This window comes from Ornithorhynchus anatinus, chromosome 1 (genome assembly GCF_004115215.2).
Source record: "Ornithorhynchus anatinus isolate Pmale09 chromosome 1, mOrnAna1.pri.v4, whole genome shotgun sequence".
Lineage (NCBI taxonomy): Eukaryota > Metazoa > Chordata > Mammalia > Monotremata > Ornithorhynchidae > Ornithorhynchus > Ornithorhynchus anatinus.
Window position 1 is genome coordinate 37433380 of NC_041728.1, and position 24286 is coordinate 37457665.

The 24286-nt window shown below is 53.6% G+C and overlaps 1 protein-coding gene across 1 annotated transcript in view; it reads left to right on the top strand.

Annotated features, from left to right (window-relative positions):
* Positions 1-24023, top strand: part of PSEN1 (presenilin 1) — a 52842-nt gene extending 28819 nt beyond the window's left edge. The window contains exons 5-11 of the mRNA XM_029067159.2: positions 7115-7182; positions 10555-10775; positions 11256-11354; positions 12567-12653; positions 14323-14496; positions 19681-19799; positions 23475-24023. Of these exons, the coding sequence (XP_028922992.1) occupies positions 7115-7182; positions 10555-10775; positions 11256-11354; positions 12567-12653; positions 14323-14496; positions 19681-19799; positions 23475-23630 (924 nt within the window). The 3' untranslated portion in view covers positions 23631-24023. The remainder of the gene's footprint in view (positions 1-7114; positions 7183-10554; positions 10776-11255; positions 11355-12566; positions 12654-14322; positions 14497-19680; positions 19800-23474) is intronic.
* Positions 24024-24286: the final 263 nt, after the last annotated feature.

Here is a 24286-nt window from a genome sequence, read left to right on the forward strand (position 1 = left end):
TGTCATTTCTTTACAAAAGAAAACAAGGTTCGAAGCCCCCATGGGAATCCACAAAATTAAGCTCCAGCAGAGGCTTAATCACTGGTATTTGTTATTCTTTGCGCTTATTGGGTGCCAGGCACTGTTCTACGCACTGGGGCAGATGCATGGCTCAGGCACTCCAAAGAAAGAAAGCGAACTTTGAGAGGTTTTTGCTTCTGTTGCGAGGAGCACATTTTACCGTCAACATGTATTAAGCACCTACCATAATGATAATTCATTTATTGAATCAGATTTCTCGAGCGCTTACTGTGTGCAAGCCCTTGGGAGAATACAGTATCCCAATAAACAGACACATTCCCTGCCCCCATAATAATGGTACTTGTTAAGCGCTTGCTGTGTGCCAAGCATTGTTCTAAGCGCCGGGGTAGATCCAAGTTAATCAGGTCGGGCACGGTCCTTGTCCCACACTGGGCTCTCAGTCTTAAACCCAATGTTCTACCGATGGGTAACTGAGGCCCAGAGAAGTGAAGTGATTTGCCCAGGGTCACACAGAACACGAGCGGCAGACCCGGGATTCGAACCCAGGTCCTCCGTGCGGCGCGCAGTACTAGACGGAGATTAAAGGCACCGGATGGTTTTTACCTTTGAACAACTCAGAGTCGGAGAGGTCTAAAGAGAACCGTGTTGGTAAAATAACCAACAGGAGGAGGGTCAGGAGAGATAGAGGAGTAGGAGGAATCGATCAGTGGTATTTATTGAGCCCTCACTGTGTGCAGAGCCCTTAACTAAACGCTAAGGAGAGGACAGTCTAGCAGAGTTGGTAGATGCGTTCCCTGCTCACAGTGAACCTACATTCACTCGAGCAGTGGTATTAATTGATTATTTCTGTGAGCAGAGCACTGTCTTCATTCAGTCGTATTTATTGAGCACTCACTATGCACAGAGCACCGCAGTAAGCGCTTGGGAAAGTACAGAACAGCAGTAAAGAGAGACAATCCCTGCCCACAACCAGCTCACAGTCTAGAAGGGGGGAGACAGACATCGATTCAAATAATGAGACGGCAATATAAATAGGATTACAGAGATATACATAAATGGGGGGGGGGGAGAGAGCAAATCAGGGTAAGGGAGAAGGGAGTGGGAGTGGAAGAAAGGTGGGGCTCAATCTGGGAAGGCCTCCTGGAGGAGGTGGGCCTTCGGTAAGTGAGGCGGTGAAGCGGGGGAGAGTCATCGTCTGTGGGATTTGAAGAGGGAGGGCTTTCCAGGCCAAAGGCAGGACGTGGGCCCGGGGTCGGCGGCGAGCCAGGAGAGATGGAGGCCTAGTGAGAAGGTTCGGGGCGGCAGAGGAGCGGAGTGTGCGGGCTGGGCTGGAGAAGGAGAGAAGCGAGGTGAGGCGCTTTCAATAAAGCCAATCCTGAGGAGTTTTTGTTCTCCCACTCCCTTCCACTTGCTCCCTCTGTTCTCCCCGCCTCCCAGCCCCACGACACTTTCGTCCATATCTGTCATTTATTTATTTCTATTGATGTCTCTCCCCCCCACAAGCTCACTGTGGGCGGGGAACAGATCAGTTTATTCTACTGTATTCTCTAAAACGCACAGTACAGTGCTCGGCACACAGTAAGCGCTCAATAAATAGGACTGAGTAAATGAATGACACGCTCCCCCTCCATCTCCTCTGGCAACACAGCCAGATTCCCTCAGGGGCACTGCCCCTGTTGTAAATTAAAACAGTAGAAGGGGAGTGGGGACTCCTCCCGGAGAAGGAAACGGTGACCGTTATCTATGGTCTGAACTCCCGGGAATATCCCAGCATGGCCCAAGAGGGGCGGAACTTCTCTTTTGTGGTATTTGTTCACCGCTTTCCTACGTGCCGGGCACTGTACTGAGTGTTGGGGATAGGTATCAGCTAATCGGGCCGGACGTAGTTCCTGTCCCCACTCGGGGCTCACGGTCTCCATCCCCATTTTTACAGGTGAGGGAACTGAGGCCCAGAGAAGCGAAGTGACTTGCCCAAGGTCTCACAGCACACAAGTGGCCCTGGGGTAGGTACCAGAAAACCAACTGGGATCCGGTCCGTGTCCCAAGTGGGGCTCGGTTTGAATCCCCATTTTGCAGATGAGGTAATCGGGGCCCGGAGAAGTGAAGTGACTTGGCCAGGGTCACGCAGCGGACAAGCGGTAGAGCTGGGATGGAACCGACTCGCAGGCCCGGGCTCTAGCCAGCGGGCCGGTAGTGCTATTTGTTGTGGTTATTATTATAATAGTAATGATAATAATAATGGTACTTGTTAACTGTGTACCGAGCACTGTTCTGAGCGCTGCGGTAGATACAAGGTCATCAGGTTGGACACAGTCCCCGTCTCGCATAAGGCTCACAGTCGAAGTAGAAGGGAGTAGGATTTTGTAGATGAGGTAGCGGGGCCCCAGACAAGGGAAGTGACTTGCCCACTGTCACCCAGCAGAGCCGGGATGAGAACCCAGGTCCTCTGCCGTCCTCATCTGCGGTGTTTCTCCTCATTTCTCTCTGATTTGTTGCCTGGTTTAATTCTCCAAGGAAAGAGTTCAGAGATTTACTATTCCAGATATGAATTTGCCGCTAGAGTTCATTCTGCGTGCAGAGCGCTGTCCTGGGAAAGTATCACATGCCAATAAAAAATGACAGTCCCTGCCCACAATCAGCTCACAGTCCGGGAGGGGGGAGACGGACATGAACACAAATAAACGGACATCAGTATAAATAAATAAAATTACAGACATAATCAAGATAAGTGCCGTGGGGCTGGGGGTGGAGTGGAAGAGCAAAGGGAGCGAGTCAGGGTGACGCAGAAGGGAGTGGGAGATGAGGAAAGGTGGGGCTTAATCTGGAGGAGACGGGCCATCACGTTGAAGAGGGGGAGAGTCATCGTCCGGCGGATTTGAGGAGGGAGGGAGTCCCGGGTCAGAGGTAGGACGTGGGTCAGAGTTCCGAGCATCTTCATCATCATCAAACGCCGCCGAGTCGTTTCCGATCCGCAGCCGCTCTGTGGATTTATCCAAATCTGTGGATTTATCGGGAGAGTTTTCTTGGTAAAAAAAGAAATATCCGGAAATGGTTTAACGATTGCCGTCCCCCGCGCCGTAGAAACTGAAGTCTCTTCCGTCGTCTCTGATCAGCGTTTCGATCACTCGGTCGTCCGCCTTTGACTCTTTCCCATGCCGCTGCTGCCTAGGTGAATCGACTCTGACGTTTCAGCTTAGACCTTTCCATGCTGGGTAACCCTGTCGAGAGAACGCATCGCTCAGTGGCTCAGCTCTAAGCTTCATGGGCGGACGCAAGCTCTCCCGCCCCGATAAGGATTTATAGGAGCGCGTCTGAGCGTCTCAGCTCGATCGAAAAGGATCTCGCTCAGTCTTTGGTCCGTCTCAATCTGCCTGAACCCCTTCAGCTCTAAAATGGATCACTCACGGCTTCGTTAAAACTCGCCCGCGTCCTTAGCAGTTGTCTCTCGGGCCGGGCGGGAGTTTCGCCGCCTGTAAAGTTTCCGTCGGAAACCGAGAAGCGGTGGTGCGGCCTAGTGGATGGAGCCCCTGGGAGTCAGAAGGACCCGGGTTCTAAACCCGGCTCCACCGCCTGTCTGCTGGGTGACCTTGGACCGGTCACTTGTCTGGGCCTCTAGATGGACGCTCCCCGTCCCTAGACCGGAGGCTTGTTGTGGGCGGGGTATGTGTCCGTTTATGGTTATATTGTCCTCTCCCAAGCGCTCAATAAATACGAGCGACAGATTGCAAAATGGGGATTGAGACCGTGAAGCCCCATGCGGGACAGGGACTGATTAGTTGGTATCCACTTCGGTGCTCAGTACAGTGCGGGGCCCAGAGTAAGCACTTAACAGAAACAAAAATGACAAGGGAAGGCTTTGGCTGAATACCGGGAAGGAGAGGGGAGGATTTGTTCCGGACTCCAACCCCGGGACATTCCTCCGAGCCACCGAGCAGAAATAGCTCCCTTTCTAGAAGCGAGGGCTCCCTTTGAGCCTGAGATTTTGTCCCAAATTTCCCTGCTTGGCACCCTGTTATTTTCAGGGCAGGCACGGGTGTAATCCTGTGCTGCAGACCCCTCTTGTTTGGTTTTTATGGCACTTGTTAAGCGCTTACCGTGTGCCTGACACTAGTAAGCGCTGGGGTAGGTTCAGGCGAATCAGGTTGGACCCGGCCCCCGTCCCACGGGGGGCTCGCCGTCTCAGTCCCCAGCTTACAGATGAGGGAACTGAGGCCCGGAGAAGTGAAGGGGCCTGCCCCAGATCACGCAGCGGGTACACGGCGGCGGGATTAGAACCCAGGTCTTCGACTCCTAGACCGGGGCTGTCTAGACTAGGCCACGCTGCTCCGGGAGGCTCCCCTGACCGGACGGATTGCCTGTGGGACCGTCGGAGATTTACAGGAGGCACGTCGTCTTTCCTCCGACAGGTCGGGTTTTCCGAGGAGAAGTTATGCCTCGCGGATTTGTTAGATTGAAGGACTTGATGAGGCAGGGGAGAGAGGGGAATCCGGAGAGTAGCAGTTGTATTTAATAATAATGATGTTGCTATTTGTTAAGCGCTTACTATGTGCCAGGCACTGTTCTAGACGCTGGGGTAGATACAAGGCAATCAGGTTGTCCCACGTGGGGCTCACAGTTTCAATCCCCATTTTCCAGGGGAGGGAACCGAGGAACAGAGAAGTGAAGTGACTTGCCCAAAGTCACACAGCGGCCAAGTGGCGGAGTCGGGATCAGAACCCGTGACCTCCGACTCCCCGGCCCGGGCCCTCTCCGCTGACCCACGCTGTATTCGTTCAGAGACCTCGATTTTGAGCGCTTGGGAATTAGAGAACAACCGAGCGACTCATTCTCTGCCCACAGAGCACCTACTCTGTCGCGGGAGAGGCAGACACAAAAGTACTTACGTAAAGAGTAATCAGAATAAATCACTGGACTCGGACTTTTCAGAAGGGCTTTGGCAAGGCACCAGACTTTTAGAAACTGTGTCGTCGTGTTCTCGGTGGAGCGGAATCCGGCTAAAAAACTGGAAATTAAACTGACAAGGGGAGAGGAGGCGATGTGTGAATAAAGGGCTGTTCTAGTGATCGGTGCTGGAACAGATTTTGTTTATTTATTGGAATAAAATGATTTGGTGGGGAGGGGAAGAGAGAGATCACTTTCTTAGGTGACAGCCTAATTTTTAGAGAGGTGTAATTTTTTTTGGTAATGGTTTTTAAGTGCTTACTCTGTGCCAGGCACTGTTCGAAGCGCTGGGGTAGATCCAGGTGGGACACGTGGGGCTCCCAGTCTTAATCCCCATTTTCCAGATGAGGGAACTGAGGCCCGGAGAGGTGAAGTGACTCGCCCAGGGCCACCCGGCAGACAAGTGGCAGAGCTGGGATTAGAACCCAGGTCCTTCTGACCACTGGGCCGTACTGCTTCCCTGAACGTTTACTGGGTACAGAGCACAGTATTCAGCAGGCACGTTCCTGGCCCGTAACGAGCATCTTTGCGTCAGTATTTTTGTGCTGCGTTTCTGCCCCTTTGCCTTGAATTAAATTTAATAATAATAATGTTGGTATTTGTTAAGCGCTTACTATGTGCAAAGCACTGTTCTCAGCGCTGGGGTGGATACAGGGTAATCGGGTTGTCCCACGTGAGGCTCACGGTCTTAATCCCCATTTTCCAGATGAGGTAACTGAGGCCCAGAGCAGTGAAGTGACTTCTGTCTGTCCCCTCGTTTGTAACCTCCGTTAGGGGAGAGATCGTATCTGCTGATTCTCTTGTACTCCCTTAAACCGTGCCCTCCCGAAAGTGCTCGAGAAGCACTAATTTTTGGAAGTGAAAATGCCATTTTAAAGAGGGTCAAGGTGGGAGAGAATAATAATGATGATGGTCTTTGTTATTAAATAATAATAATGGTATTTGTTAAGCGCTTACTGTGCGCCAAGCACTGTCCTCAGCACTGGGGGAGATACACGGTCATCAGGTTGTCCCACGTGGGGCTCGCAGTCTTCATCCCCATTTTCCAGAGGTAATTTAGGCCCAGAGAGGTTAAGTGGCTTGCCCAGAGTCACCCAGCTGATACGTGGCGGAGCCGGGATTAGAACCCACGTCCCCCGACTCCCAAGCCCGGGCTCTTGCCGCCAGGCCTCGCTGCTTCTCCGTGAAGTTAAGCGCTTCTGATTGTGCCAGGCACTGAACCAAGCGCTTGCGGGGGGATACAAGCTTACTCGGTCCCTGTCCCACTTGGGGCTCCCGGGCTTAATCCCCATTTTGCAGATGAGGACACCGAGGCCCAGAGAAGTGACTTACCCAAGGTCACACAGCGAGCAAGTGGCCGAGTCGGGATCAGAGGGGTCGGGCCCTTCTGACGCCCGGTGCCGAGGCTCAGTCCGGTCGGCCACGCTGCTTCTCGCTGCTCTGGCACCAGCACAGGCGCGGACAGCGTTTCGGAGAAGGTGGACACAGCGTTTGGGTGAAGAATACGCTTGCAGCCCTGGTTTCCTTCGAGGCTGTAAACTCGTTGTGGGCAGGAGATGCGTCTGTTTAGTGTTACGTCGTACTCACCCGAACGCTTAGTACAGCGCTTCAAGCACTCAGTAAATACGATGGAGTGAATGAATGAGTGGTCTGCCCCCCTTTAGCTTCTCCGACCTTCAGTATCACCACTGAGAAGCAGCTTTGGCCTAGCGGAAAGAACGCAGGCCTCGGAGTCAGAGGAGCCGGATTCTAATCCCGGCTCCGCCGCTCGGCTGCCGCGTGACCTCGGGCAAGTCGCTGCGCTTCTCTGGGCCTCTCTTACCTCATCTGTAAAATGGGGCTGGCGACCGTGAGCCCCACATTGGACTCTGTCCGACTAGTTTTGCCTGCATCCACCCCAGTGCTCAGTACAGCGCCTGGCACATGGGAAGCGCTTAACAGATACCGTCATCGTCTTCATCATCCTTCTTCTCTGGGCCTCAGTTTCCTCATCTGCAACATGGAGAGTCAGCAGATACCCCTACTTCATTAACCAAGGGCATCCAGAAACCCTTTTTGAAACTGATTTAAACATGATTTCTTTTGAGGCACGAAATGTACGTAACTTTTTAGACTTTTCAGTATTAAAATGAAGTTGGTGTTTTTCTTCTAGGTGATCCACGGCTGGCTTATCATTTCTTCCCTCCTGCTACTGTTTGTTTTCTCATTTATTTACTTGGGGTAAGTGGCTTGAATCTCCTTTATAGACATCCCCACGTGGTATCTTTGATTATCCCATCTAGGAAAGTGTAAAATTATATACCCCATCTATGAACAGCTCTTTTGAGCTTAGCGTTTCTCAAGCCGTACGTGCGTAGATGAAGAGCAAGCTGGTTCTTGGATTTAAAAAAAAATTTTTTAATGGTATTGAAGTGCTCTGCATGTGTCAGGAACTGTACTGAGCGCTGGGGTAAATACAAGCTCATCGGGTCAGGCACGGTCCCTGTCCCACCTGGGGCTCACAATCTTAATTTCCCATTTTACCGAGGAGGGAACTGAGGCACAGAGAGGCAAAGTGTCCTGACCGAGGTTGCACAGCGGCCAAGTGGCAAAGGGGGATTAGAACCCGGGTCTTCCGACTCCAGAGACCATGCTCTATCCACTGGGCCACGCTGCTTGTCTTGGAGCGTAAACAACCGCAGCAGAATCGATCTCCCTTTCGGAAAACTCTGAAGCCAATTTCAAAGAACTCCCCATCGGAGAAGCACAGATCGGTGATTACTGAATGATGGGAAGCAGTGTGGCCTAGTGGCGAGAGCGGAGTCAGAGGACGTGGGTTCTAATCTCTGCTCTGCCGCTCGTCTCCTGGGAGACCTTGGGCAAGTCACTTGGCTTCTCTGCACCTCAGTTCCCGCATCCGTAAAATGGGGATTAAGGTTGCGAGTCCCACGTGGGACAGGGACCGTGTCCGACCTGATTAGCTGGTATCTACCCCAGCACCTCGCACAGTGCCTGGCACATAGTGAGAGCTTAACAGATACCATTAAAAAAAAAAAAACCCCAGCTCCAATTCCCCCTCCTCCGCTCTTTCCACAATGCCCTACTGCCTGGTCTCTGAAATTTTTTCCCAGAGAGAAACTGACCGGAGCAGCTTATCGTTCGATCATCTATGATTGTGTGAAGACAAAACTTTGATCACCTGGTCAGACACACTCTTGTAAAAGTTACAAAAGTGAGATCATCATTATTATCGTTACTATTATCAATAATGATAACAGTATTTGTTAAGGGTTTCCTACGTGCCAAGCACAGGGCAGTCAGGTTGGACGCAGCCCCCGTCCCACGTGGGGCTCACAGTCTCAATCCCCATTTTCCAGATGAGGGTACGGAGGCCCAGAGAAGTGAAGTGACTCGCCCGAGGTCACACAGCAGACCAGTGGCAGAGCCGGGATTAGGCCCCGCGACCTCTGACTCCCGAGCCCGGGCTCTCGCCGCTAGGCCGTGCTGCTCGTTGGTTTCTGTAAAGAGGAAACAGTTTGAGAGAGGTTTTTTTAAAAAAAAAATTTTTAAAAAAAAATCTGTGGACAGCTAAAGTTCATCCCGTTGAGGTCTGGGGATTAAAGTTGGGGAAAAAGAAAGTTGTTTTGTTTGGGTTGATCGAGTGCTCTCGGGGTGCCCTCCCAACCTCCCTTCCAAATGAAATTCTGCCCGAATCCCCCCCGAAATGTTAACCTGCTGCTGCTCTAGGAGAGGGTTGAGACTTCACACCGGACACTATCAGCTCACCCAGCGCTTAGAACAGTGCTTGCCACATTGTGAGCACTTAACAAGTTCTCTGATTATTACCGACTAGTAGAGTCTCCAAGTCAGTCGAATCAAGAAAGGGAAGGTCGGGGGGCTGCTTTTGAATTTTTGCCCTCTTTATCACTTAGCGGCGTGGCCTAGCGGGTAGAGAGTCGGCCTGGAAGTCAGGGGACCTGGGTTCTAATCCCGGCTCCTCCGCACGTCTGCCGAGTGACCTCGGGCGAGTCACTTCACTTCTCTGTTCCTCAGCTTCTCACCTGTAAAATGGGGATTCAGTCCCTCTTCTCCCTCCTCCTTAGACTGTGAGCCCCACGCGGGACAGGGATTGTGTCGGACCTAATTAACTTGTACCTACCCCAGTGCCTAGAAGAGTGTTTGGTCCGTAGTAAGCGTTTAACAGATACCACCGAAAACAAAACTAAAGCAGCTTCAAGACTTTGGCATTACCACATTTTACCAGTTCTCCCGAGAAGCAGTGCGGCCTGGTGGATAGAGCCCGGCCCCGGAAGTCAGAAGGACCTGGGTTCTAACCCTGACTCTGCCACTTGTCCGCTGTGCGACCTGGGGCAAGTCACCTCACTTGCCTGGGCCTCAGTGACCTCATCTGTAAAATGGGGACGAAGACCGTGAGCCCTTGTGGGACAGGGACTGTGTCCAACCTGATCTGCTTGTATCTACCTCGGCGTTTAGTATAGTGCCTTGGCCCATACTAAGCACTGTATCTTTATTATTATTATTATTATATTACTCTTCATCTCTAAGAATTGCTTTTTTGTTGCGATTGACGTTCCCGATTGCAAAGTCTACTGAAGACCCTTCCCCCCCCCAACTGGTTTCCGCAGCTCTTGGAGGGCAAAAAAAAAAAATCCTTTCCGTTAGGAACTGTACTCAACTCCTTAAAAACGGACAAGGCTTCCTTTGCTGAATGTGGTCCGTACGGTCACCGAGGGGGCTCTTGTCTTTCCAGCTTGCAGGGATTTTCCAGAACTCAACCGCTGTTTTCCCTCTTCCTTCTGAGGGAATTTTAGCCATTCCTTTGGGATGAAACCAACTAGACTGTAAGCTCGTGGCGAGCGGGGAACGCGTCCCGTGTGGTGTTGTGGTGAACTCTCCCAAGCGCCTAGTACGGTGCCCTACACGCACAGTAAGCGCTCAATAGATACGATTGACTGACCGATAGAGACCCTCACCATCCTTTTTGGGCAGCGAAGAATTAGCTCCCCGGGGTGTGTTAATTGGCCTTTGGATTCTGATTTACCCCGTTTATTCACCCCTCCCTCAGCCCCACAGCGCTTACGTCCATATCCCTCATTTATTTCTTTCTATTAACGACCATCTCCCCCTCTAGACTGTAAGCTCGTTGTGGGCAGGGTATGTATCTCCCAACTCTACTGTACTCTCCGAAGCACTTTAGCACAGTGCTCTGCGCACAATAGGCAGTGCATCCTAGTGGGCAGAGCACGGGCCCGGGAGGCCGAAGCACCCGGATTCTAGTCCCAGCGCTGCCGCGTGTCCGCTGTGTCACTTCACGTCTCTGGGCCTCATCTGTTTAAAAAAAAACAAAAATGGAGATGAAGACCGTGTGGGACACGGACTGTGTCCAACCTGATTAGCCTGTACCTACCCCAACACACTGTTCTAAGCACACAGTAAGTGCCTAACAAATACCATTAAAAAGAAAAAGCAGGTGCTCAATAAATGACATCCATCGATCGATCCCTCGTCGCCGCCTTCCAGTTTGTCTCCTCTTTCTAACCCCGCTCATTTCTTGTCGCCTCTCTCTCGCTCTTTTTTTTTTTTTTTTTGAAGAGAAGTATTCAAAACCTACAACGTGGCCATGGACTACATCACCCTCGCCCTCATGATCTGGAATTTCGGCGTGGTGGGGATGATCTGCATCCACTGGAAAGGCCCGCTGCGGCTCCAGCAAGCCTATCTGATCATGATCAGCGCCCTCATGGCCCTGGTCTTCATAAAGTACCTCCCCGAATGGACCGCCTGGCTGATCCTCGCCGTCATTTCAGTCTACGGTAAAAAGTCTGCAAGGAAATGTTCTCGTCCGGGGTAACGGGGGCCTGCTTCCTCTCCTCCTCCTCTTATCTGAGAAGCGGCGTGGCCTAGCGGAAAGAGCCCGGGCCTGGAAACCAGAGGATGTGGGCTCTGATCCCGACTCCGCCCCTTGCCTGCCGCGTGACCTCGGGCAAGTCCTTTCGCTTCTCTGGGCCTCCGTGCCCTCATCTGTAAAATGGGGACGGAGCCTGCGAGCCCCATGCGGGACAGGGACTGCCTCCAACCCGATTGGCTCGCTGAGGGTAGGGAACGTGGCTGTCGACTGTTTATATCGGCTCTCCCAGGCGCTTAATACGGTGCTGTGCGCACAGTAAGCGCTCAGTGAGCACCACTGTAAGAGCAGGGGGATGAAGAGGCCTCCCACAACCTCAGCCGGGACCTCTGACGGCGCTTTCTTGCCTCTTTTTTTTGTTTGTTTGTCTGTTTTCTCCCCCTTCTAGATCTGGTGGCGGTCTTGTGTCCCAAAGGACCCCTTCGAATGCTGGTTGAAACAGCGCAAGAGAGGAACGAGACCCTTTTCCCCGCTCTGATTTACTCCTGTAAGTAGTTCACCACAACATTTGAAGGCGGTGATCTCTTCCGTGGCCCTACGGGAGGGAACGGACTTGAGCATGAGTGACGGCTTTGACTCAGATGTGCACACATCAATCAACCGATCGGTGGTATTGATTGAGCAGTTACTGTGCGCCGAGCCCTCTGCTGAAAGCTCGGGAAAGACCAGCGAGGCCACGTCGGTAGCCGTGTTCCCCGCTCACGAGGAACTTGCAGTCTAGAGGGGGAGACGGGCGTTAAAATATAGTTTCATTCTGCACGCAGTAAGTAAGCGCTCAGTAAATACCGTAAGCCCTCTGGGGATGAGGGCGGGGTGAATATCAAGCGCTTAAAGGCTGCGGATCCAAGCGCGTGAAAGGTGCAGAAGGGAGAGGGAGGAGGGAAAACGAGGGCTTAGTCGGGGAAGGCCTCTTGGAGGAGATGGGATTTCCGTAAGACTTCGAAGGCGGAGATGGTGATCGTCCGTTGTATGTGAAGGGGGAGGGAGGTCCAGGCCAGAGGGGAGATCAAGGCACATAATAAAAATAATTATTATTACGGTATTTAAGCGCTTACTATGTGCCAGGCACTGTACTAAGCGCTGGGGTGGATAAACGATAACCGGGTTGGGCACAATCCCTGTCCCACATAGGGCTCACAGTGTTCACCCCCATTTTCCAGATGAGGGAACTGATCTGGTTGATTGATTATCGACAGAGTTGGGATCGTTGTCCTTTTCTTCTCCCCGGCTCACTGCATCATCCTAACTCTGACTCGGCCACAGAAGGATTTCCATTCTCTCTTAAGTCAACGCACCATACCCAGCGCTCGTATGGACTCTCCGAACCAGGGTCTGGTGTGATGCCTTGGGTCTCCTTGATCCTCCCCCCTCGCCCAAAGTTTCAAGGAGTTTGGAGGATGGCGGTCTTTCTGTGGCCAGAGGACCCCTCCCCTCACCTGCCTCCCGGCCCTGAGCTCCATCCAGTAGGCCAAGCGTTTTTACAAGTGTATTCTCCGGGGGGTGAGCGGAGCTCTTGACAGTTCTGCTGGAGATCTGGTGAAGAAAAGTCAGCATTTACCAAGGAAGAAGCAGGGTACAGCGCTCTGCGCTTAACAAGCGCGCAAAGAATCCCACGATGGATCGAGTCAGGGCTTTAGCCCAGTTTGGCGGCTGCGTTATTCACCCAGAATTTTCTCTCCGTTTCCCCCTTCCTCCTTAGCAACTATGGTGTGGCTGGTGAATATGGCGGAGGGCGACCCAGAAGCTCAGAGGAAAGTTTCCAAAAGTTCCAATTCCCATGCACAAAGTAAGGAATTCTGCCGCTGTTACGGTTCGTTTTGTGTTTTTTCAGCGCGCGTTTCCCACTTGGACCGCCATTTTATGATAGAACGGACCTTTGTGAGTCGAACCCACCTCCTACCCTGTTCCTCCTCCCCCTTAACATCAGCTTCAACCACGTGGGAAGGATAGACAGCTGGCAGGCCTGCTGTTCGGAAGACCCAGATGATTAGCATGTAACGTCCTTTCCCTGGAGGAATGTGGATTATTCCAGTTCAACCCAAGGACCAAGACATCCAATGTGGAGATGAGAGTAATTCAGTTAAAAAAAAAAAAAAATGGGAAGGGGGGAAAAGAAGTCAGTTTCGTTGGCCAGACCACAAGTTCAGACATCTCTGAGAACCTGAACAACCGAAGAACATTCCGTATATGTGATAATAATACGAAGTGAGGTATTCGTTAAGCGCTTTCTAGGTGCCAGGCACCGTATTGAGCGCCGGGGTCGATGCAGCATAATCGAGTTGGACAAAGTCCCCGTCCCACAGTTTGAATCCCCATTTTATAGAAGAGGCCCGGAGAAGCGAGGCGACGTGCCCGTGGTCACACAGCAGACGAGTGGCGGAGCCGGGATCAGAACCCAGGTCCTCTGACTCCCAGGCCCGGCCTCTTTCCTCGAGGCCCCGCTGCTTCTCTGGTATAACGGATCATTTGAGCCCGTTTAGCAACTGGACCTGCTTTCCTCGATCCCTCTTCGTAGCACGTCACCTTCCTTCCGGAAGTCCGGGATGTTTCCGTGGCTCCACGCCTCACTTAGACTGTAATTCCAGTGATTCGCAGACTCTCCTGAGGGTTGGCGGTACCGGGTACGGTCTCTAAAGGAGCGGGCTTGGGCGAAAATCTACCTCTGCGTACGTCTATCGAGGGGGTGGGTCCCTTAGGCCTTTTCGGTCAAATGTCTGTGGAAGAGGCAGAGGGCCTGCGTCCAACCCGATCAGCTCGTATCTACCTCAGCGCTTAGTACAGTGCCTGGCGTATAGTAAGCGCTCAGCAAATACCATTTGAAGCAAAAATTTTGGCAGCATGGGGCAGTCTTCCCCATCCCCTGAATGCTGGGTCCTAAACGGTTGCCCGCTCGCGCCCCCCCCCCCGCCCCCGTTTTTTCCTTTTTATGGCAAGACCTTTGGCTGCCACACTGCGATCAATCCTCTGCTCTGTTGCGATTGTCTGTTTTCTTCTCCGAAGCCCAACCTCGAAAGAGAAGCCGTCCACCTCTCGCTCCCTGGTTAAAATCCAGAGCGAGTTTTCAGTGGCCCCAGGTGGTCAAGGCCGCATTGCGATCGAGCCTCCGTTTCGTTCAGGCGTATTTATCGAGCGCGCACCGTGTGCCGAGCACTGTACTAAGGGCTTGGGAGCGGACAACACAACAATAGACACATTCCACAACGAGCTTACAGTCTAGAATCCGTTCACTTTTGGCTGCCACGTGGCGATGGATCCCCTGTTTTAGCGCAGTCCTCTCTGTTCTCTTCTCGGAAACTCCACCGAACCACATCCCAACCGGGGAGGGGAGGCCACGCGCCTCTCGTTCCCCGGTGAAAATCCCGAGCGACTCTTTTAACGGCCCCAGACCGCGTGGCGGTCGAGCCTCTGTTCCGGTGCGATCGTCCCTCTGTGACGGTGGGTTTTCTCCTCCAAAGCTCCACCCAACCAGACCCCGACCAGCGTTGCCGAGACGGACGACGGAGGCTTCAGTCGTGAGTGGGAAGCTCAGAGGGACAACAATCTGGGGCCCTACCAATCCACGCCCGAGTCACGAGCGGTCGTGCAAGACCTCCCCAGCCCCCCGCAAGCCAGTGAGGACATCGAGGAGAGTACGTACCGTCACCCATAAGCCTCTTCCGTCACCGAGCTGCGGTTTTCCCTCTTCCTTCTGAGGGAACCGTAGCCAATCCTTGGGGATGAAACCGATTCGACCGTAAGCCCGCCGCGGGCGGGGAGATGTGTATTTTGTCGTGATGTCCTGTCCTTGATCGCTTAGTACAGTAGTCAGCGCCCAGTAAGCACCCGGTACAAACCACGGATGGATGGATTCTGTTTGAGAACGGGCCGTAGATCTTGGAGAAGCAGCGTGGTTTAGTGGATAGAGCACAGGTCTGGGAGTCAGAAGGTCACGGGTTCTAATTCCGGCGCCGCCGCGTCCGCTGCGAGACCCTGGGCAAGTCACTTTGCCTCTCTGGGCCTCAGTTACCTCATCTGTAATAAGGGTTAAGGCAGTGGGCAGGGACTGTGTCCAACCCGACCGACTCGTATCTACCCCAGTGCCTAGAACAGTGCTTGGCACATAGTAAGCACTTTAACAAGCACCAGAATTACTAGGCTGATCCCAGCTCTGCCACTTCTCTGCCGGGTGGCCTGGGGCAAGACACTTGACGCGATCGTATTTATTGAGCGCTCACTGTGTGCAGAGCCCCGAACTAAGCGCTTGGGAGAGGACAATAAAACGGGCCCATTCCCCGCCCACAACGAATTTGCAGTCTAGAGGGAGAGTCGGACATTAATATGGATAAATAAATGACGGATATGGAGATAAGCGGCACGGGGCTGGCGGGGGGCGATGAGTAAAGTGAGCAAGTCGGGGTGACGCAGAAGGGAGCGGGAGAAGAGGAAAAGTGGGGCTTAGTCACGGAAGGTCTCTTGGAGGAGATGGGCCTTGACTAAGGCTTCGAAGAAGAGGAGAGTCATTGTCCGTCGGCGGTGAAGAGGGAGGACGTTTTGGGCCGGAGGCGGGACGTGGGCGAGAGGTCGGTGGCCGGAGAGACGAGAGGGAGGTACGGGGAGTAGGGTGGCGTTAGAGGAGCGAAGCGTGTGGGCTGGGATGGCGGGGGCGAGGGGATTGACCGCTTTCAAGCCGGTGGTGAAGAGTTTCTGTTTGTTGAGGAGGTGGATGGGCAACCCCTGGAGGTTCTTGAGGAGTCGGGGAAGCATGGACCGAGGATTGTTGCAGAAAAATGATCCGGTCAGCAGAGTGGAGTGGGGAGGTCAGCAAGGAGGCCAATACTGGGCCTCAGTGATCCCCTCTGTAGAGTGGGGATTCAGACTTGGAGCCCCGTGAGGGATGTGGACTGCGTCCATCCTGATTAGCTAGAAGCAGCACCACCACCTGGGTCTGGGATGCCGAAGGACCTGGGTTCTAATCCCGGCTCCGCCGCTCGGCGGCTTGGGCCAGTCGCTTCTCTGGGCCTCAGTTCCCTCATTTGTAAAATGGGGATTAAGACTGTGAGCCCCACGTGGGACAGGGACCGTGTCCAACCCAGCTAGCTTTGTATCTACACCGGCGTTTAGTACAGTGCCGGGCACACGTAAGCGCTTAACACATACCGTGAAACACCCTCCCCCGCCCCCCCGAAAAAACTGTCAACCCCTCGTAACTAATCCTGGGGAGCTGGAGAATCCCCTCACAGTTTTAATAACGGGGCTATAGACCTGAAAACCTGGGGTTGCGTATAAAGCGGGAACGTAACCACCAGCGTCGCTGTATCACACACTCCCAAGCACTTAGCACCGAGCTTGGCAGACAGTAAGCGCTCAGTAAATACCGGTGATCATTTGAAGGCCCTGCAGATTGTTTGCAGATAATACTGTGGTGGTTTAGAGTGGGGAGTCAGGTTTAGAGGAGCCCAAGGATTTCCGTTTCCCTCCAGGGTAAATAATAATAATGTTGGTATTTGTTAAGCGCTTACTCTGTGCAGAGCACTGTTCTAAGTGCTGGGGGAGATACAGGGTCATCGGGTTGTCCCACGTGAGGCTCACAGTTAATCCCCATTTTACAGATGAGGTCACTGAGGCGCAGAGAAGTGAAGGGACTCGCCCACAGTCACCCAGCCGACAGGTGGCAGAGCCGGGATTCGAACCCATGACCTCTGACTCCCAAGCCCGCGCTCTGTCCACTGAGCCACGCTGTGCCGGCAGGCAGGGTCTCTGGACCAGATTCTTCCCTCGTATTCATCTTGGTGATAATTTACTGGGGAGGGGAGAAGCTGGGAAAAGACATTTCAGTTGGATCATATTGTCGCCTTGTGGCTTATCTATCTGTCGGTTCATTTTCTTATGGCGCCGAAACCTAGAGATTCATTTGTTTCAGCAGTATTTCTCCCCCGCGTGGGTAAGATTAGTTCTAAATAAAGCGAATATCCAGTTAATCTGTCCCTCTCCAATTCAAGTTGCTGTGGCTCAGAAAATTTCTGATTTCCAAGGGCGGCATTAGTCAATCTAGAGAGTTCCTTGGGCTGCCCTTTTTTTTGTGGTATTTTTTAAGTGCTTACTACATGTCAGGAACTGTTCCACGTCCAGATACAAGTTAATCGGGTTGGGTATAGTCTCTGTCTCGCATGGAGCTCACAGTCCAAGTGGGAAGGAAAGCGGGTATCGTACAGTTGAGGAAGAGAAGCGACTTGCCTAAGGACACGCAGCCGGGATTAGAACCCAGGTCCTCTGCCTCCCAGGCCCGTGTTCCGTCCACTAGGCCACACTGCTTCCCAGAGGACTGGTGGGGCAAGAGGCAAAGAGGGTGGAGGGGAAGCCTTTGGGGCTCCTCCAGGAGAGAGGGAGAGCCACTTTAGAGGCTTAAATATAAATTGCAGATTTTTTTTTCATGTTCTACCGCAGCATAAATAGAGGAGGTTTTGAAACGGATATTCATTGGCTGTTGCGCATCTTTATTAAAATCCCGCGAGGTAGTTTTTAGTCTAAAAACCAACGAAATGGGCCTAGAGAGTACTATTTCCGGAGCCCAGATACCGGTTGAATTTGAAAAATGTCACCGCCTTGGATCTGTCGGGGAACTCGGTCTAAAATTAGCATATGGCATTCGCATTTTAAGAGCAGCGCTCCCCGGCAGATTTCCCTCTCCCGGAACCAGGGAAAAAGAAAGAAATCATTCCCTTGCCCTCGGGTAATGTTTCTTTCCGAGATTAAAGAGCTCCACGCCATTTTGCATTGGTTACACCCGACCGAGATCACGTGAATTTTTGCAATCTGCATACTAATCTAGAGTCCAGGGGGAGATCTTACCGATTCAGCAACTGCCTGAGGAAAAGTTGGACGGTTGCTGTCTTTTTTTTTTTTCTTCCTATCTCCCCACTCACTCCCCTGCTCCCTCGTTTTATCTTTATGCTTTCAGATCCCTAACTAATGTGTGACTATAACTTTCCCACTGAAGAGCCGGTCTCCTGAGATCTACCCCTCGCAAACCCAGATTGAACTCGCTATTTCAGAGCAAAGCACTTTATGCCCATCACATCATGTCTCGAGCCCAGAAATATATCCATTTTTTTGGGAGGGGTGGTATTCGTTAAATAATAATAATAATGTTGATATTTGTTCAGCGCTTACTATGTGCCGAGCACTGTTCTAAGCGCTGGGGTAGATACAGGGTAATCACATGAGGATCACAGTCTTAATCCCCTTTCTACGGATGAGGTCACTGAGGCCCAGAGAAGTGAAGTGACTCGCCCACAGTCACACAGCTGACAGGTGGCAGAGCCGGGATTCGAACCCATGACCTCTGACTCCCAAGCCCGGGCTCTTTCCACTGAGCCACAATGCTTCCTACGCGCCGGGCACTGTCCCAAGCACTGTGGGAGATACAAGCTAATCCTCGTCCCACTTGGGGCTCATGGCCCTGATCCCCGTTCTCTACGGAGAACGTAGAAGGCCCAGCCTGGGCCTGGGAGTCAGAAGGACCTGGGTTCTAATCCCAGCTCGGCCATTTGTCTGCCGTGTGACCTTGGACAGAGTCACTTCACGTCTCTGTACCTCGGTTCCCTCATCCGTGAAATGGGGATTAAGACCGTGAGCCCCACGTGGGACAGGGACCGTGCCTTTATTTCTGCATCGGCCTCCCTTCTCTCCCATCTCCACCTTCACTCTGCTGTCCGGATCGTTTTTCTGAAAATCCGTTCGATAACTGAGGTAATAGTGGCATTTGTTAAGCGCTTACTCTGGGCCAGGCACTGTCTTAAGCGTTGGGGTGGATACAAGCAACACCGTCCCTGTCCCACGTGAGGCTCACGGGCTCAAAATCTCCATTTTACACATGAGGTAACTGAGGCACGGAGAAGTGAGGCGACTTCCCCAAGGGCAAACAGCAGACAAGCGGCGGGGCCGGGATTAGAACCCGTGACTTTCCCAAGTGCTTAGTACACGTATCAACGCTCAGTAGATACCTTTGATAGAGTATTTTTAGGTTGTCAGACTTAGCAGAATGTACGGGTGTCTTGAGGCCGCCTTTTTTAAAATGATGTCATTCTGCCGTCAGGTGGAATGGCTGGGCTGGGGGTTCGAAGGACCTGGGTTCTAATCCTGGCCCACGCCACTTGTCTGCTGGGTGACCCCGGGCAAGTCACTTAACTTCTCCGGGCCTCGGTGACCTCATCCGTAAAAAGGGGGGTAAGACCGTGAGCCCTCGGTGGGACGGGGACTGTGGCCGACCCGATCAGCTTGTTATCTGCCCCAGTGCTTAGAACAGTGCCTGGCACGGAGTAAGTGCTTAACAAATACCACAAAAAAGATCAAATAAGGCGAGCCTGCCAGAGGCAGTCCTTATAGGGGCAGGCCAGCTCCTTCCAGGAGCCGTTCCTGGAAGCCGCTCCCCAGTGCTCAGAACAGTGCGTGGCACATAATGATGATGACGATGGTATTTAAGCGCTTACTGCGGGCCCAGCCCTGTTCTAAGCGCTGGGGTGGATCCAAGGTGATGAGGTGGTCCCACGGGGGGGCTCACGGTCCCCTTTTACAGATGAGGTGACCGAGGCACAGAGGAGTCGAGCGGCCGCGGCAGACGAGCGGAACCCACGTCCTCTGACCCTCAAGCCCGGGTTCTTTCCATTAAGCCACGCCGCTCGACGTAGTGAGCGCTTGACGACTACCTGAAAAAATAAAATCAGCGTAGCAACGGGGCTCGTTGGGAAGTGCGCGGTCGGTGTGTCTTGGAGATCACCGAGGAGAGGAGGATTGGGACTCTGGTGTAACGTTTCCCCCGCGTGTTTTCCTTTCAGGGGGTGTAAAGCTTGGGCTCGGAGACTTCATCTTCTACAGCGTCCTGGTTGGGAAGGCCTCCGCAACAGCCAGCGGAGATTGGAATACAACCCTCGCCTGTTTTGTAGCCATACTGATCGTAAGTAAGCTTGCCGTGAGCGGGGAATGGGTCCGTTCCGTCGTTCCGCCGTCGTCCTCTCCGCGGGGCTCAGCCCAGCGCTCCGCGCCCGGCGAGCGCTCAAGAAATACCACTGACGGAGATAATCTTCCCGGTGGCTCCCCGGCGTTAGGCTCCTTGGGGGCTCAGAGCTCCGGCCTGGAAGCCTGAAGGACCTGGGTTCCGATCTCGGCTCCGCTGGGTGACCTTGGGCAAGTCGCTTGGCCTCTCTGGGCCTCAGTTCCTTCGTCTGTAAAATGGGGGTGAAGACTGGGGGGCCCCTTCTGGGACCGTGTGCAACCTGATTATCTTCTATCGACCCCAGCCCTTCGAAGAGTGCCTAGCACACAGTAAGTGTCTAACGCAAAAAAATTAAAATGAGGTGGGTCTGCCGGAGGCCATCCTTAAAAGCGGCAGGCTAGCTGCTTCTGGCGCTTTCCGGTGGGCTGTCCCTACGGTCTCCTGAAGAGGAAGGGCCTGGGTTCTAATCCCGGCTCTGCCCGCTCATCTGCCGTGTGACCTCGGGCAAGTCGCTTCACCTCTCTGGGCCTCGGTTCCCTCACCTGGAAAACGGGGACGAAGACGGTGAGCCCCTCGTGGGGCCGCCGTCTGCGTCCAGCCGGATCAGCTGGTATCTACCCCCCCGGTGCTTACTACAGTACCTGATAATGTAGTAAGCGCTTAACAAGTACCATTAAAAGCGGGGGCGGCGCACCATTTCCATTTCTAGTTGGAGGAGTTGCTAATTTCATGATTTTTTTTGCCCTACGACCGTTTGTGTGACTAGTGACATGCCCCAGGGGCCCAGCTGGGCGTGTTCGGGCCAGTAACAGAACAGATCGGGCAGATCCGTGGTGAGCTTTTTTTGGAAAGTTCGCCGTCTATGCGCTCGCAGTTTTTGGTTTGCCTTGGTGTGCTTTCACGTCTGCTGGTGTTGGGTTGTGTCTTGAGGGAGAATTGCTTGGGCGAGCCACTTCACCTCTCTGGGCCGCAGGTCCCTCCTCTGTAAAATGGGGATAGAGACTGTGAGCGCCAGGTAACCGGGCCCGTGTCCTACCCGTTCTACTTGTCTCCATGCACTGGCGCCTAGTAAGCGCTTAATGCCGCGATTATTATTATTACTGTCGCTCCCCACCGATCCCATTTAAATGTGGTTCCCTTCCTCCGAGTTCCTTAGTCACCCCCCCGCTCCTCCGTCGAGCTGTTGAGTTTATACGGCGGTGGTTTATAAACCGGGAATACTTCGGTTCGCCCGGAAATATACAGCGGCGTAAACCGCAGTACGTTTCAAGGAGAACCGAGGATTCCCAGTGTGCCGTGTTCCCAGGAACTGCTTTTCGGAGGGTCCTGGGCATCAGGATCGCTGGGAAATGCTTTCCGTGCCTCTCGGGACCAAGGCTGGAAGAGCTCGGGCCTGGGAGTGAGAGGACCCGGGTTCTGATGCCGCCTTGCTCGCTGTGTGACCTTGGGCCAGTCACGTCACTTCTCTGGGCCTGTGGCCTCCATGGGGAAATGAGGATTCCGTCCTCGTCCTCCCTCCGACTTAGACCCTGCGCCCCGTGCGGGACGAGGACCGTGTCCGACCCGATTCACCTGTACCTACCCCAGCGCTTACGGGCAGTGTTTGACACGTAGTAAGTCCTCAACGAAAGAATGAGAGAGAGAGAGGGAAGGGAGGGAGGCAAGACGGAAGGAAGAAGTTAACCCAGAATTCTAGGCCGCACTGCTTCTCACTGATAGAATTTAGAGGCTATTCATTCATTCAGTCGTGTTTACTGAGCGCTTACCGTGTGCAGAGCGCTGTACTAAGCGTTCGGAAAGTCCGATTCGGCAACGGATAGAGACGATCCCTACCCAACAGCGGGCTCACAGACTAGCAGCGTGGCTCAGTGGAAAGAGCCCGGGCTTGGGAGTCAGAGGTCATGGGTTCGAATCCAAGCTCTGCCACTTGTCAGCTGGGTGACCGTGGGCAAATCACTTAGCTTCTCCGGGCCTCAGTTCCCTCATCTGTAAAATGGGGATTAACTGTGAGCCTCACGTGGGACAACCTGATTACCCTGTATCTACCCCAGCGCTTAGAACAGTGCTCTGCACATAGTAAGCGCTTAACGGATACCAACATGATGATGATTATTATTAGATCAGACGTTGTAAAGTGTATGGGTGTCCTTCGGCTGCCTCTTTGAAAGCGGCATCGTCCTTCGATCGGAGGGAGAAGCAGCGTGGCTTAGTGGGTAGAGCCGGCACCCGGAAGTCGGAAGGACCGGGGTTCTGATCCCCGTGGATTATCTCTTTACCGTTTTCTATCAAACGTAAAGATTTTAGCTCCCCGAGGGGAAGTGTTTTGGAGTAGCCTCGCGCTGCAGCCGAGAAACGAAAGTTTAAAAACTTCGCTGCCCTCGTACCGGGAGCTGGTCCCGGCTCCGCCACCTGTCTGCTGTGTGACCTCGGGCGAGTCGCTTCGCCGTGCCTCAGTCACCTCATCTGCAAAATGGGGATTGAGACTGGGGGCCCCACGTGGGACAGGGACCGTCGGACCCGATTGGCTCGCGCACGCCCCAGCGCTTAGAACGTCCGGCGCGTGGTAAGCGCTTAACAGATACAGATATCGTCATCAATTAACCCGTATCCGCCCCAGCGCTTTGAAGAGTGCCCGACCCAGAAGTGCTTAACAGGTACCATAAAAAAAAAAAGTTGCTTTAGGATCCCTTCTCCTTGGCGTACGGAAAACCTTTCCCTTCGAAGAGGTTCGTTCAGGGAAACCCAGGTCCGGAAGGGAGCTTTTGGTTCCCGTCACTTGACCGGGAGCTCGTTGTGGGCGGGGACCGTGTCGACCGACTCTGCCGTAGCCCAGTCTCCCAAGCACAGAGAAGCAGCGAGGCCTAGTGGCTCGGGCCCGGCTGTTAGGAGGACCTGAGTTCTAGTCCCGGCCCCACCGCTCGCCTGCCGGGTGACGTTGGGCAAATCACTTCACTCCTCTGGGCCTCAGGTCCCTCCTCTGGAAAATGGGGATTAAGAGCGTGAGCCCCATGTGGGCCGGGGACCGTGTCCAACCCGATTAACCTGTATCTACCCCAGTGGTTGGCACGTATAGTAAGCGCTTAACAAGTACTATGACTATCATTATTGTGTCACTTCTCTGGGCCTCAGTTCCCTCCTCTGTAAAATGGAGGTTATGACTGCGAGCCCCACCTGGTACGGGGACCGTGTCCAACCCGATCAGGTTGTCTCTACCCCAGCGCTTAGAACAGTGCCTGGCGCATTAGAAGAGTGCCTCAGCGCGTAACAAATACCATTAAAAAGAAAAAACACTCGGTACAGTGCTCTGCATGCAGCGAGCGCTCAAGAAGCAGCCCGGCCTAGTGGGGTCGAGCCCGGGCCCGGCAGTCAGAAGGACCCGGGTCCTTAATCCCGGCTCCGCCACCCGTCTGCCGCGTGACCCTGGGCCGGTCACCTCACTTCTCCGGGCCTCAGTGGCCTCATCGTGGGGGATTAGGCCCGCGAGCCCCACGGGCCCCGGCCTGATGAGCCGGAACCTACCCCGGCGCTCAGTACGGCGCCTGGCCCGAAGTAAGCGCCCAGCAGATCCCGTAAAAACAGAATCCCACTGACGATGCCGATGATCTGACTCTCTGTCCCGCTCATTCTTCTCCACAGGGTCTGTGCCTTACCCTGCTGCTTCTCGCCATCTTCAAGAAGGCCTTACCAGCTCTTCCCATCTCCATCACGTTTGGGCTCGTTTTCTACTTTGCCACAGATAACCTCGTACAGCCTTTTATGGACCAGCTAGCATTCCACCAGTTTTATATCTAGCACAATTGACTCGGGGATCCCCCCCCCTCCGCCCCACCGCGCCCCATCTCCACCTCCCCTCCCCCCCACCCCACCCCAGATTTTCCTCTTTCTGACTGTAGCGAAATCCGGAGAGAACGGAGATTTTTTTGGTTTTGTTTTTCTCTTTCCTTCCTCTCCCTCCGTCCCCCGGGACCAGATTTTCAGATTTCTCGCCGGATGTGCGGCGCGACTTCCACCCAGAGCACCGACAGACTTCCCCTCCGTCAGAAAGGGTTTCGGGCGGGCCGTTTTTCGAGGGCTGGGCACCCCCGAATCTGAGCGCGAGGAAACCGGACAACCCCCGTCCCCGGTCGGAGAGGATCAGCCCGGGGGATGGAAGGAAATAAAAATAAAAAAAAGTTACTAACGCTTCCACCAGCAGTTTTAACTCCCCGGCCCCAGGTCTCACCAACACTACAGAAACTCAGGACTACTCTCGACGAGAGGCGAAACGAGGGGAGGGGATTCTGCCAGCCGGGAGCTAACGCGCTGACCCGCTCCGCGGACCCCGGGGCAGCGAGATGGAAGAAGAGAAATCCGTCTGCCGCCCCCCGGCCCGTCTCCGTGCCAGAGAAGTGGGCCTTTCGGGGCTCTGGAGTCGGAAATTCCCGCTTTCCCACCCGGGGCCGGGCAGC